This window comes from Nothobranchius furzeri, chromosome 1 (assembly GCF_043380555.1).
Source record: "Nothobranchius furzeri strain GRZ-AD chromosome 1, NfurGRZ-RIMD1, whole genome shotgun sequence".
Taxonomy (NCBI): domain Eukaryota; kingdom Metazoa; phylum Chordata; class Actinopteri; order Cyprinodontiformes; family Nothobranchiidae; genus Nothobranchius; species Nothobranchius furzeri.
The window spans coordinates 45,490,794-45,503,959 of NC_091741.1; the positions used below are offsets into that span (position 1 = coordinate 45,490,794).

The 13,166-nt window shown below is 42.5% G+C and overlaps 1 protein-coding gene across 1 annotated transcript in view; it reads right to left on the minus strand.

The window, feature by feature from the left end:
• cacna2d1a (calcium channel, voltage-dependent, alpha 2/delta subunit 1a) overlaps positions 1-11,764 on the minus strand; it is a 122,114-nt gene extending 110,350 nt beyond the window's left edge. The window contains exon 1 of the mRNA XM_070548726.1: positions 11,544-11,764. Coding sequence (XP_070404827.1) covers positions 11,544-11,623 — 80 coding nt within the window. The 5' untranslated portion in view covers positions 11,624-11,764. The remainder of the gene's footprint in view (positions 1-11,543) is intronic.
• Positions 11,765-13,166: the final 1,402 nt, after the last annotated feature.

Sequence of the window (13,166 nt, forward strand, 5' to 3'; positions counted from 1 at the left end):
CTGACCGATAAAATCTGAAGTTAACAAATGTGTTACTCTACTTCAAGTGCGTGGTTCATGGTCCATAGAACAAGCTCAGAAGTAATACCGAATGTGGGAACAACTCATTTGTGGAAAAGGAATTTTTAAAATCCCAGGCCCTATGCTGTTTAGCCAAAGGTTTAGTCATAACTATCTTCTAGGTTTGGGAATGAGATGTAACCTAAATTTGTTTAAGGATAATAATCACATTCCCAAAGATTCTCTTTCATTGGGGCAGGACAAGCACAAGCATGCTCAAGCCAGTCAGTCCCAAACTGGACGTTTTAGGCCTAACTAGAAACATTTAATTTTCCTATATATGTTTTTCTAAACTTCTTGCTCCACTTGTTTTGTACTGAGGTTAGGCAGCTTTAACCGTACTCACAAAAGCTTTCTTAAAGTCTTAATGTCCATCTTTCCACTGGGAAATTGGCTGAGAGTCATCCTGGACTGCCATATGAGCTGATTACATTTTACTTGCATAATTATTCCAACCCTTTGCATTCACTTGTTTAGAAAACTGATGACTAAATCCACATTTTTGGCAAAGTTTCACTAAAACGTCCTTATTATCGTCATATCTGCCCACTGAGTCATCCATGGGTTAATTGGCAATCACCATTCATTACGTGGAGCTTTTAACATTTATGTTTAATGATTAATTAATAAGATTGACTTGTATTTAGTTTCAAAACCAAACAGCACAGCATTGCTGTGGGCACACCGGGCACAAAAGCCAACAGAAAGTGGAGTGAATAAACTTTAGATGAGCCAAACTTCCAGGCTGAAGGCAAAACCTTCCAAGAAACACTAATCTAAAACTAAATGTGGCATTTATTGGAGGAAAGGGGAAAAATAAAGAAAAAAATAACATTTTTGCTGTTTTTCTCCAGCTTGTCTTTTCACTATTGCCAACTGCTTGCAAAAAGTTACTTCAAAAATAACTCCAAGTGGTACGAGAGGAAACCAAATGTATGGTCCAATAACATGGTGTGTCCTGAAACATTATTTGTCTAATAAGAACAATTAATTGTTATTTAGTTGTATTTAGTAAGCTCAATCTCTTCTTTAACTGGTTTACAACAAGTTTACCAATAGAGCTCCAGTGAAATCTATAATTTTTACAGAATTTTACGTCCTTACGGGAACTGAAGCACTAAGCATGCAGGCAGCAAAATAAAAGGAAAAACTGGTCTACATAGGTGACCTCTAACGATGCACCGATACCAACATCAGCATCAGATATTAATCCAATACTTGGTCATATATTTGCATTTGCACTTGTACAAGTAGACTAGAATAGAATAAAATAGAACAGAATACTTTATTAATCCCCAGAGGGAATATTCAGGTGTCAGGTAACACCCACAAACAAAACACACCATAGGTAGCATTAATAAATAAGAAAGATCAACGATATGCTCTAAACCAAACAGCCATCCATTAATACTGTTAGAAACATATTCAAGACATTAAAAGGCAGGCATTAAAATTAGATGCATATTATATCTTAGCTCATCCGCAGTGTTAAAAGGCCTAAAAGCTGTGGCAACAAAAGATCTTTGCCTCTCTCTGTTCAGGAGTACAATGAGAGCAGCCGCCTGCTGCTTCTGCGACTGCTCGTCTGCCCCATCAGGAGGCCATGAAGTGAACACCTGCCGTTTCCCTGACATCCTAGAAATGATACCACTTTATGTTGTGTGATGCTAAACTCGCAGTTGAGTTGCAGCGGGAGAAAGCAGCTGCTCACTCTGTGGGAACATATAGTAAGGTATCCTAGGAATCTGATGAACAGACACAAAGCAGGAGCATTGATTAAAGCTCCCTACGTGAACAGCTGCTTCCAAATAACACGCAAGAAATGATTGATTAAAAAATCTGGTTCTAACCAGATGTGGAACTCTCTATGCCGTGAAGACAACTGAGTGCTGAAAGTATGGAAAGTTATCATATTACATAATCAAGCACAATTTGAAACTTGCTACAGCACATGATTTGTGCTTTTATTAATTTAATCCAAGAGTAATTTTCCCACAGGCAATGGCATCCATCCATCCGTTGGTTGGGTCATGGGGGCAGTAGCCTAGGCAGAGAGGCCCAGACTTCCCTCTCCCCAGCCACTGGGGCCAGCACTTCCGGGGGAATCCCAAGACATTCCCTGGCCAGCCAAGAACCATATTTCCTCCACTGTGTCCCAGGTCTTCCTTTGGGTCTCCTCCCGGTTGGACGTGTCAGGAAAACCTCACCAGTGAGGTATCCAGGATGCATCCTAACCAGGTGCCCGAGCCACCTCAACTGGCTCCTCTTGATGTGGAGGAGCAGTGAGTCTACTCCACGCCCCTCCCAGATGACTGGGCTTCTCACCCTATCTCCAAGAGAGATACCAGACACCTGCAGAAAAAAAACTAATTTCAGCCGCTTGTATCCGCGATCTCATTGTTTTGACCACTACCCAAAGCGCGTGACCATAGGCGAGGGTAGGAACGTAGCTCAATCGGTAAATCAAGGCTCCGCTGCCTCCCATGACAGACTGGTTACAACGCCCTCATCACTGCAGACACCAATCCACCTGTTAGTCTTGCTCTCCATCTTTCCCTCCATTGTGAACAAGACCCCGAGGTACTACTTGAGGCAGGATCTCATCCCTGACATGAGAAGGTGTTTTACCCTTTTCCCACTCAGGCAATAGCATTTGGCTTTTTATTTTCCATTTTATCAAATCGGCAGGTACTCAACTGTGAGTACTTGTTACTTGGTTTGGAAAAATGTGGTATTGGTACATCCCTTCACAAGGACCATAGAGCAAAGTTAGATGTGAGTCAACACGTAAAATGTTCAGTTGGGTGCTTTGAAATATAACAGACTAATCTAACAGATATGAAAGGCTTCGGTTTCGTTGATCTGCTGCATAAATCTGTAGAACTATGCCCACTCAAAGGGTCCCAGCAGCATCTATTACATCAAGTTTGTTAATAGAAAAGAATCAGCAACAGCTGCATCTTGTAGGAGTGTCTGTTTTCTGGAGATGTATTTTAATGTCGCTCACTTTTGAAGTCAAGAAAAGCCTCAGAAGAAAAGGGACATAACGAACCTCAATGAAGGAAGTTGTAAGCTCATTTCATTTCGAGTTTGATAATATCCTGAAACCAGAGGCTCTGGTCCCTGCATCGTTCCTGCAAGTTGTTCATAAAAGTGAAACGTGACTCAGTCAGGAGCGGAACACATCATCTCAGGTTCACTGACTTCGGAGAGTTGGAGACACACTTGGTTGGAGTTTAGACAAACAGGGTGTATGACATAAGAGCTCAAACTCTAAATGAATGGCATTAAAATTTCATCAGGTTCTTTCCATGTGCTCAGCGTGCGCAGTAATGCGCCAGTGAGTTAATTGGTGTGAAATTAAACGTCATCCTTGACAAATTTTTGGAATTTGTACACTACTGTTTGACACCGCATCTCCAGGGATGAACAATGTGCTTGTGTGCATGTTGGAGGACAGATCAGACCCAGTGAGCTCATTTGAATAAATATGGTCCTAATTTTCACTTCACGCTTCTAAATTAAGTACAATCTCTTCCCTCCTTCACTATCATTCCAATGACTTAGTCACAGCAGCTGCTGTGTGAGTCCACGCTCACCAATGTTCATTGCTAACCTGAGCGCAGGGTGTACCAGGGGGTTTTCCAGGGGTCAAAGGTCACCAGAACAGGAGCAACATTTTAAAATAATGTGATGAAAAGAATATTTGGATCACGATCACGATCTAATCCAATATGCTCCAACTCAATATTAATGTGGGTCAGTGGTGTTAAAACATTTTTTTGAGCTGTTGCCTTCATTATATGCCAGTAATTAGGGCTGGGCGATATGGCCTCAAATCTATATTGCAATATAATCTGAAGCATGTGCGGTAATGATATATATTGCAAAATATATTTTTTCCTCTGTTTATATATGTCAAAATGACATATATATCCTCATGCGGCAAATATATGCCACTTGAGGCATATAGGCCTCCTCCTCTACCCACTTGGCTATCAGTCAACTTCAGGGTTCATTTCAAGATCCTGGTTCTGGTCTATAGGGCCTTACATGGACAAGCACCATCTTACATTGGTGATCTTCTTAGTCCCTACACCCCCAGCAGGTCCCTGAGGTCCAGTGATCAAAGCCTACTGGTTGTGCAGCGCCAGGCTAAAGACCAAAGGTGACAGATCATTTGCTGCTGTGGCCCCCAGACTCTGGAACTCTCTCCCCCTGAGCCTGAGATCAGTGGACTCAGTGGTCTCCTTTAAAAAGCAGCTGAAGACTCACTTGTTCAAGCTGGCTTTTGTATGACCTTCTTCACCCCTCTCTCTTTATTCTGCTCTCCCCACCTATTCCACCTTCCTCATGATCCACTGATTTCCCTCTTTTCTATTCACTCTCTCTCTTTCTTAACATTTTTTTCTTTTAAATCGCAATTGCTTATTCTTGCTCATTTTAAATATATGTTTGAACATTTTCTAAATGCTTTTTTATATTTTTACAATTTTTATATTTTGTGTTTTTGTTTTTGTGAAGCGCCTCGTGATTTTAATTTGAGAGGAGCTATAGAAATGATTTCTTTTTCTTCTTCTTCTTCTTCACTCCATGCTTGCAGTCACTGCCATTCTGTTGCCCCAATGTCAGCAGGGTGCACATCTTAGTGACGTCATGTGTTATAGCGATATCGCGGTATTGCGATATAGCCAAAAACTCTATCATTACTCAGTTTTATATCGTTTATATTGCCCACCCCTACCAGTAATTCAATGATGCAACATGGGGTGAGTTACAGGTCACCTGGGTGAACTGTATCAATCCTTTCAATGGCCATTTGGACTTTAACTTCCAATTTTAGCTGTAAAAAGGGGAAACCTTGTTAAATCATTAAATCCATTTTTGGAATTTTTATCTAAACTGATTTTTTCACCCAGCACTTGTGCATTGTGGCCATAGCTGCCCTGAGGCACACTGACAGAGGCAAGGCTGTCATACACAGGCGCCACCAGCAGGCAAGGAGGGTGAAGTGTCTCTCTCAAGGACACAAATGAGACGGACTAAAGCTTGGTTTATGCTTGATGCATCCGCGAGGTTCGCACGGTTCCGCGCAGCAAAATTGCATCATTTTAACAACCACGCCCCTCCACCGCGCCTCCGCACAGCCCAAACTTTCCGCACCGCGCACCTAGGAAACTTTCTAACCACACGGACGGTCGAACGCGGAAAAACATGGTGGACCGGCAAGAACTAGTATGGCAGAGGTTCGTAAATACAGACATTTGTATGATTCAGCTCTCAGAGATCATGGTGATCAACATGTTGTTAATAATTCTTGGAGAGAAATAGCTCGCACTGTCGGAAAAGATGAGGACGCTGTAAAAAAATGCTGGAATGCCATGTTGTAAACAGTAATTTTTACTTCTACTATGGTGTAGTGTTGGATGCATGCAGTAGAGCTCCATGCTGCCCCCTACAGTTTGGGGGAATATTGGCTCACCGCAGGGACGAGCCGCACGAACCATAAACACTGCAAGTTGTGAAGCGCGTTCCATCCATGAGCCGCATCACCAAGAGGATAGTAAATGCGTCACGCATAAACCAAGCTTAAGCAGGGCGAGAACCTGCAACCCTACGGTTACGGGGCGGCACTTAACTCCTCTGCAACCATCGCCCTGGAAAAAGGGAGAAGGAGTAGAATCATCTTCATAGACACCACATGGACTGATGCTGCCTATCAGAGCTGGCGTAGAAGTGGGCTGCCATCTTGGATAGATTTCCATTCGCCATTTATTTCTATTGAGGAATGTGTTTATCCCACTAAAACACATTTATTATGCTACCTCACAAAACCAGACATTTGGTATGGCATGAAAATATAAATATAACTAAATTAAATAAGTTAAAATAAATTAAAATATAAAATCCCAAGATGAAGGCTATGTCAACTGTAACCAGACGCGATCTGTTTTCAATAGCTCGCCAGCTGTTGCATTCATAGGGTGCACAAAAAACGAGCACAGTTGCCCTCCATTCTGGTTTGGAGAGTGAGGAACCCACCCAATATGGCGGTGACGCTATTACGCTCTCCAGCACCCATGGGACGTCTACGTATTAATGTCTGTGGTTGAGACCATTGTTAAACTCACAGGATGCACATAAAAGAGGGGAGGAGTATTTAAGGATGTTGGATGTAATTGAGCCACTTGAGAATTATGAACAAATCTCTCACTTTACGGCGATCTCGATCAATTTTACAACTTCTTAGTCAAATTAAATGTTTGTGTGCTTTTATTGACACTTTCATCCTTCATAAACAGAACCAAGTTTTAAACGTTGCTTTGTTCAGATTTGTCTCCATCCCAATTTGATGTCTTGTCAGTGCTCGAACTTAAATATACCAATGTAAGCTCATGCTGCCCACAGTCAGGGTTAACACAGCAGAGAATAGAAGGAAATTAAACTCATATTGTTGAAATCTATCCTTCCACCCTTCTCATATTTATTACTCCAAAAACTGAAAAAAAGGGGATATCTCCTCCTGTTCTGAGGTCAATAACATCATAATTGCAGGCTCGGCAAGCATCTCTTTGCCTTATTGCCTCTATGACAAAACTTTATTGATGTTTGTGCCTCTACTCTTCATTTTCTTTGTCGCCAGCTGGAGCATTTCCCTTCTTCAACCAGAAAAGCTGTGGCAAAATGAAACTATGTCAACAATAAGTTTCAAGATGTTTAATAAATGAAGATAATTAGAAATTATTAGTGCTAGAAGAACAACAAAGGGCTGGTTAGAATAATATACATATATAAAAAACTAAAAAATTAACACTCCTGCAAAGGCCTTTTGGTCAAATACATTTTTTCATCCCTTTTTGCCACATTTGACCTCCTAATCCGAACCGAATAACTGTTGCAAGCCTCTGTTTTAACCTCTAACAACCAATCTACCTCCAGCTTAAGCATTTTATGTAACCTGGCAGAGCTACTGGCCCCTGCTGTGGCATCTCTCCCTGCAGGTGACTTGTTAAATTAGACAACGTACACCTGTGAGTGTTAGGGTTATGTTCACCAGCACATAGATGACATCCCTCTAGACTCTGATAAACGGATCCATCCAGAAAACCTTTTGTTCTATATAGAGATGTCAGGACCCTCTCAGCCCGCTGGCCAATATGTCCAATTAACATCAATCTAGTCGCCCACTCAGGTCGCCTGCTGTCAAAGCAGTGCTGAGTTCTAGTTACACACAGTGTCCAGTGTTGTCTGAACACCGACAGCTCTGATGTCTCAGTGTTACTTCATTAGGTGGCTCCAACAAAAGCTGTCTCTGATCCAGTTCAACACATCAAATGGGCCTGTGGTGTCGCACAAAAACCTGTGGAGGCATGTCCTGAAAAATCCAGAACAGTTATTTTAAAATCTACAAAATGAAGCTTTATTGCAGTAATAATCAGCTTTTTGTGGGATTTTAAAACAATCGTACACCTTAAAATAATTTTAATATTATAGGGTGCCTAAGCCACACCCATCTACTTCTGGATGGGTCAAATGCGGAGAACTAATTTCACACACCAGTGTGTGTGACAACTAATGGGACTTTAGCTTTAACTTGACCACGAGTCCCCAGCCGCCCAAAAAAATATCTATTCACTCCTCCAGTCACGGGGGAATAAAACTTTAACATTTTTAGAGTTTTTCCACGAGGTATTCTTCAAGCTTCTTCGTGTCTGCCGCTAGATATCCTCAGCTCTCTTTATCGTTTGATTTCATCGGCAGCTCATCCTTTAATATAATTCTGCACATTTGCAATAAAAGCATATAAATTATTAAGCTTCTTAACAACTGAAAAGTGGTTAACAACACACTCCCGCAGCATTGTATCTCAGTGTACATCTGCTTCCTGTACCAAACAGCTCCCATTTAAACAGCTGTTGGCTATTACCAAGGTTGCTGGGGCAACCGTGCAATGGAAACTTCTTGGGAATTTCCATGTGGTAAAATATTCCTAATGGAATAATGCTGCGCTGGAGTTTCTCCTTTGTGATTTCCTACAAACTTCCATCTGACTGTGGCTCTTGATTGTGGAGAAACTTGAACAAGACTTAGAGACCTCACATATGGCCACAAGTGAAGAGTTATGAGAACTTTGCCTTCAGTCAGCACCATCCTGTAAGTTTCCCTCTGAAGTCTGAGTCAGGATACCCAACGAGTCCCCCTCCCCTAAAAGAGAAGTCTGCCTAAATATAGCCAGGACTCAGAGTGGAGCAAACAGGAGCGAAGATAAAGTCAATGAGGCAAAAAAATAAAAAATTTGAAAACAGATTTAATTGTGAGAATTGAAAAAAAAGCTGTGAATGAGGATACATTGAGATAAAAGGTCGATATGGATTTATTAGCACTTTAAAAACAACTACGCTACACCTGAGTGCTGCACGGCATAAAGTCAGGGTAATAATAATAAAATCACCAAGACACCAGAGCAAACATTATCCAAAGGTCCAGATTTTACAGCCCTGCACGTGCAACAGATACCGCTCAGCCCGACTCAATGCCTCCTGAAATATACGTGCTTACATCAGGAGAGCCAGATCACAGCCAAGGGAACCACCGACAGCTCCCTTCTAATCCTTTCCTGATCTAAGCTCACCAGCGTTCCCGAAATTCAACCCAACCCATGAAGGAAAGGGTTTAAAGGTGTGGAACACTGAAAAAAACATTTTTACAATCTTATTTCTGATTATAATGGGTCACCTTTGAGTGCTTCATGAAGGCTGAACATGAAAACCGTCTCCTACGCCTATCTCCTGCAATAGCTTCTGATAGAAAATAGGATTTTAACTCAAGGATTGTAAGAGATCTACGTCACGCTGTCGCTTAACGCTCATAAACTCACCCATCTTGACTCACGACGGGAAAGGCTGTTGTTGGTTTAGTGTCCAGGAAACAGCAGAGCATGTCTCAGCTAGAAGAAGCTAACTTTTAGCATTAGCAACTCCTCCACACAGCAGAACTTCTCAAGACTTGAGTTATTTGTGGAGAAAAAAAACATTCACATTTCAGAGCAAAACCGAGGCGAGATGTCCAAATATCAGGAAATAAGACTCCAAATCCTGCCGTCTGAAGCTCAGCTGTGATGTAGCTCACTTCTAGTTCCTGGAAATGGTGCACTGGTGTTTGTTCCTCTGATGCATTTTATGGTTCAAATACAAAATGATTACATAAAACAAACATCGAGAGGAGCCTGTTGAGGTGGCTCGGGCATCTGGTCAGGATGCCTCCTGGACGCCTCCCTGGTGAGGTTTTACGGGCACGTCAATCCAGGAGGAGACCTAAAGGTAGACCCAGGACACGGTGGAGGGACTATGTCTCTCACCTGGCCAAGGAACGCCTGGGATTCCCCCGGAGGAGCTGCCCCAAGTGGCTGGGGAGAGGGAAGTCTGTGCCTCTCACCTTAGGCTACTGCCCCCGCGACCCGACTCTGGATAAGCGGATGAAAATGGATGGATGGATGGATGGATGGATGGATGGATGGATGAAGCAAATGTACAAATACTAGCCAGCTTTACTTGCTGCAACTTTGAATTCATGACTCCACGGGGCAGATTAAAGTCAGGGCTGAGAGTCATGATGTTGCTGCTTTGGAGAAACATTTATTTCATCAAACGTCCTATTTTGTTGGGTTCTAGTTGTTTTCTTGGCTGAAGTGTGAGTTTTGTTTGTAGATAATAAGTACATCTAGAAATGCACCACCTTCTCACATGGCACCATCGCCAGAGAGCAGACCTCAAACACAAGGAGCATGACCCTTTAGCCGGTTAAGCATGAAATCTAATTATTCGTTAAAACTAAAAACAAGTAGGAGGGGAAGAAACAGAGCAAAGGATGACAAAAAAAGGAGGATAAAGATATGACTGAATAAAAACAAATGAAGTTTTGAACGCATGCATATACAATAAAAAACTATATCAAAAGTGAATAGAATTGTATGTTCTCTATTTAATTTCTTGCTTTGCTGTTTTCTCTCCATCTTTCCTGATGTCAGTGAGCTGGAAGGATGGCGCCAAGATCTCCGGAGAACGATCCCTGACATCAGATGTCGCTTTTCAGATTTGATGATGTTAATCAGCTGCCTTCGGGCAACAGAGCAGAGCAGAGAGATAAAAGACACATAGGGAGCCGGACAGGAAGAGTAGGAACACGAAACAGTGAGCAATGAGATAAACCGAGATAGAAAGGAGGGAGGTCTGAGGGGAGGGGGGGAAAGCACTCAAAGATTATCAATTTGTTTTGTCAGACTGTGTGCTGAATATTTTGGTTAAATTTCGTCTTTTAAAAAAATCGATTACATGAGGATGCGCAGCTCGCTGTGTGATTTTCATGCGCAGAACCCACCGATCAATCCACTTAGTGCCCATGAAATATAGGGAGTGGGCAGGCCACTCTGCTAGTCTGACATCATCGCGCTTGGTCATTAGGCTAAGTGCCATGATGGCTCGCCATCTCTCCAGGACCAAACCTCAGGCTCCAGTTAAAAACCAAACCCTGATGTCTGACCGGGCTAAAACCTGTTGATGCAGGATGGATCCTGAACAGCGGTGCAACAAAATCCAAATCAGATCCAGATGTAAGAAGTTAATTACTGGTTATGTTCAGCATAATCAGTTTCACTGGTAAGCCGCTGGTCCAACTCAAAGATAGCGTTTTTGCAATCACATGAATTTCTCCAATCTGTACCAGTTTGTGGAAGATTTTACTTCCAGAAAGACATTTTAATAAATAAATAAATCAGATGACTGCATTCTGCTACTTCATTGGGAAAAATCTTCCCAAAATCCGTGTTGGTAAATCAGAACAGACTGACAAACCTTTACAAAGGGAACACCTCTAATCCTGAAGTTTAATTTGTCTTCTTCAGACCACAGATGGATCATGGGCGACATCTATTCATCTAGCACCACAGATGTAGTGGTTGGGGAGTTAAAATTAGAAAGAGCCAGTGACACCCCATCCATACTGACACACCAGTTCATTACCCCAAAATGAACATCCTGCACAGCTAATGGATCATTTCCCCCTAAATTTGAAAATAAAATCTGAATTATTGCAATAAATAAAGTACACATGTCTAATTATAGCATCAATGACAACTGGAATAACTTGGCTGCACTTTAAATACTTGAAATGCATCATGTGAAACTATGAGGTGTGGATGCACAGAAAAGTTCAGGCACCAGAACTCCATGCGTCTTCCCAGGAGGATTCGTGTGAGAGCACGTCACACGTGACTCCCGCTTCAGACTGAAAATGACAGGACAATAGCTTCAAATTTCATGTTTCAAGCAGTTAAACTTGAATCCGACAGTGTGTGCAGTCGTTACAGATCTTTTCTGAGAGAAAAGCGAAACTTCATCTGGAACAAGAGCGAGAAACTCCCGCAGATCCGCGCTCAGGCTTGGGGAAGCCAACAGGCTGTTTGTTTTGGAGGCTGCTGTACTCACCTCTGGGGAGATGGGAAATTATTGGTGGAGGCAGACGAGACGGCTGATAAGAAGAGCAAAAGACAGAAAGAGTAATCCATAGCTTTGTTTAGATCCTTCTCTGCTGGACAGGACCGAGGCAGGGAGACGAGAAGAGTTACAGATCCACAGCAGCGCGCGCGCACTCCCTCAGCCTCACACCGCCATCGGTGCGCATTAGGAAACGAATCCGGTCCCGGTTACGTCCCCCCACTTCTCCACCCCGCCCACCGGTACAGTTAAAGTGTGTGTGTGTGTGTGTGTGTGTGTGTGTGTGTGTGTGTGTGTGTGTGTGTGTGTGTGTGTGTGTGTGTGTGTGTGTGTGTGTGTGTGTGTGTGACATGACACAATAATGATGCCTGAATTCCTTTTAGACTGTCTTGACATCTATGTTTGATCTCATTAGACTATTTATTATATTATATTTACGAGTTTGCAGCAACAAGACTTTAGTTTTTTTTATTTGTCTTTATTCTCAGAGTGAATGTATGAAAGCCCATTGGTACTTGGCGTTGAATCGCTTACAAATCATCACAAGAAAAAGTAGATATGTTTACGGATTGATTTAAGCTGCAATAAAAAAGTTGGAAAACAAAAAAGCTTCAAACACTTTTCATTTCATTAAAACAACATTCCAACATAGCTATACATATATTGGGATTTAACTCTTCCACTGTCTTATTGGTGGTCTCCTCACCCCTTCCACGTGGACCTCAAGAGATAAACCACCAGTCCTGCTCAATGGTCAACTTTTCTGGCGGGGTCACCCAATAAGACCACCAATAAGACAGTGGAAGGGTTAAAAAAAATAAAAGCATTAGTTAAGAGGTTTTTTCGTATTTGTCTAAAAACTCCACCAGTAATACGTTTTGGACTACTATTGGACGGTCTGTCTAACCAAACCGCCGCACTTCTCATGGGTCTTCCACTCATTACACACTCACGTATTTAGCAACAGAACACCACTGGTGTGAGAGGTTTGCACCAAAAAGGCCGTTTAAAACCAAGTATGACTTTGAAATCATGTCTAGAACCTTAAAAACTCGATGTCAGTTCTCTTTTTTCCCCGTGTCCTGTCTGGCTGTAAAGCAATCAGAATTTTTGTCTGAGCGCTGAAGAAAAGCCGTTTTACTCTCACAGGTGGAGCATTCTAGATTCAGCTATAAAGGCCCGTCTGAAATAAAAACTTTATTAGAAATGCTTTTGGGTGTTTTAAATCCCATTGGACGCCATCCATCCATCCATTTTCTGAACCCGCTTTGTCCATGCAGGGTCGCGCGGGGGGGGGGGGGGGGGGGGGGGGGGGGGCTGGTGCCTATCCCCAGCGGTCAACGGGCAATCAGGCGGGGTACACCCTGGACAGAGAGCCAGTCCATCGCAGGGCACTCATTGGACACATAGATGGAAATGAAAGAGAAAGGGAGGAGGGGAAGGAAGAGGTGGGGTGGGGGGTTTCTTAAAAGTAAACAATGAAGGATGCACCAGAGAAAGAGAGAGAGAGAGAGAGAGAGAGAGAGAGAGAGAGAGAGAGAGAGAGAGAGAGAGAGAGATTACTGTGTCAAAAACTTGAGGATGTAGAACAGTAATACATTTTAGTGCATTTAG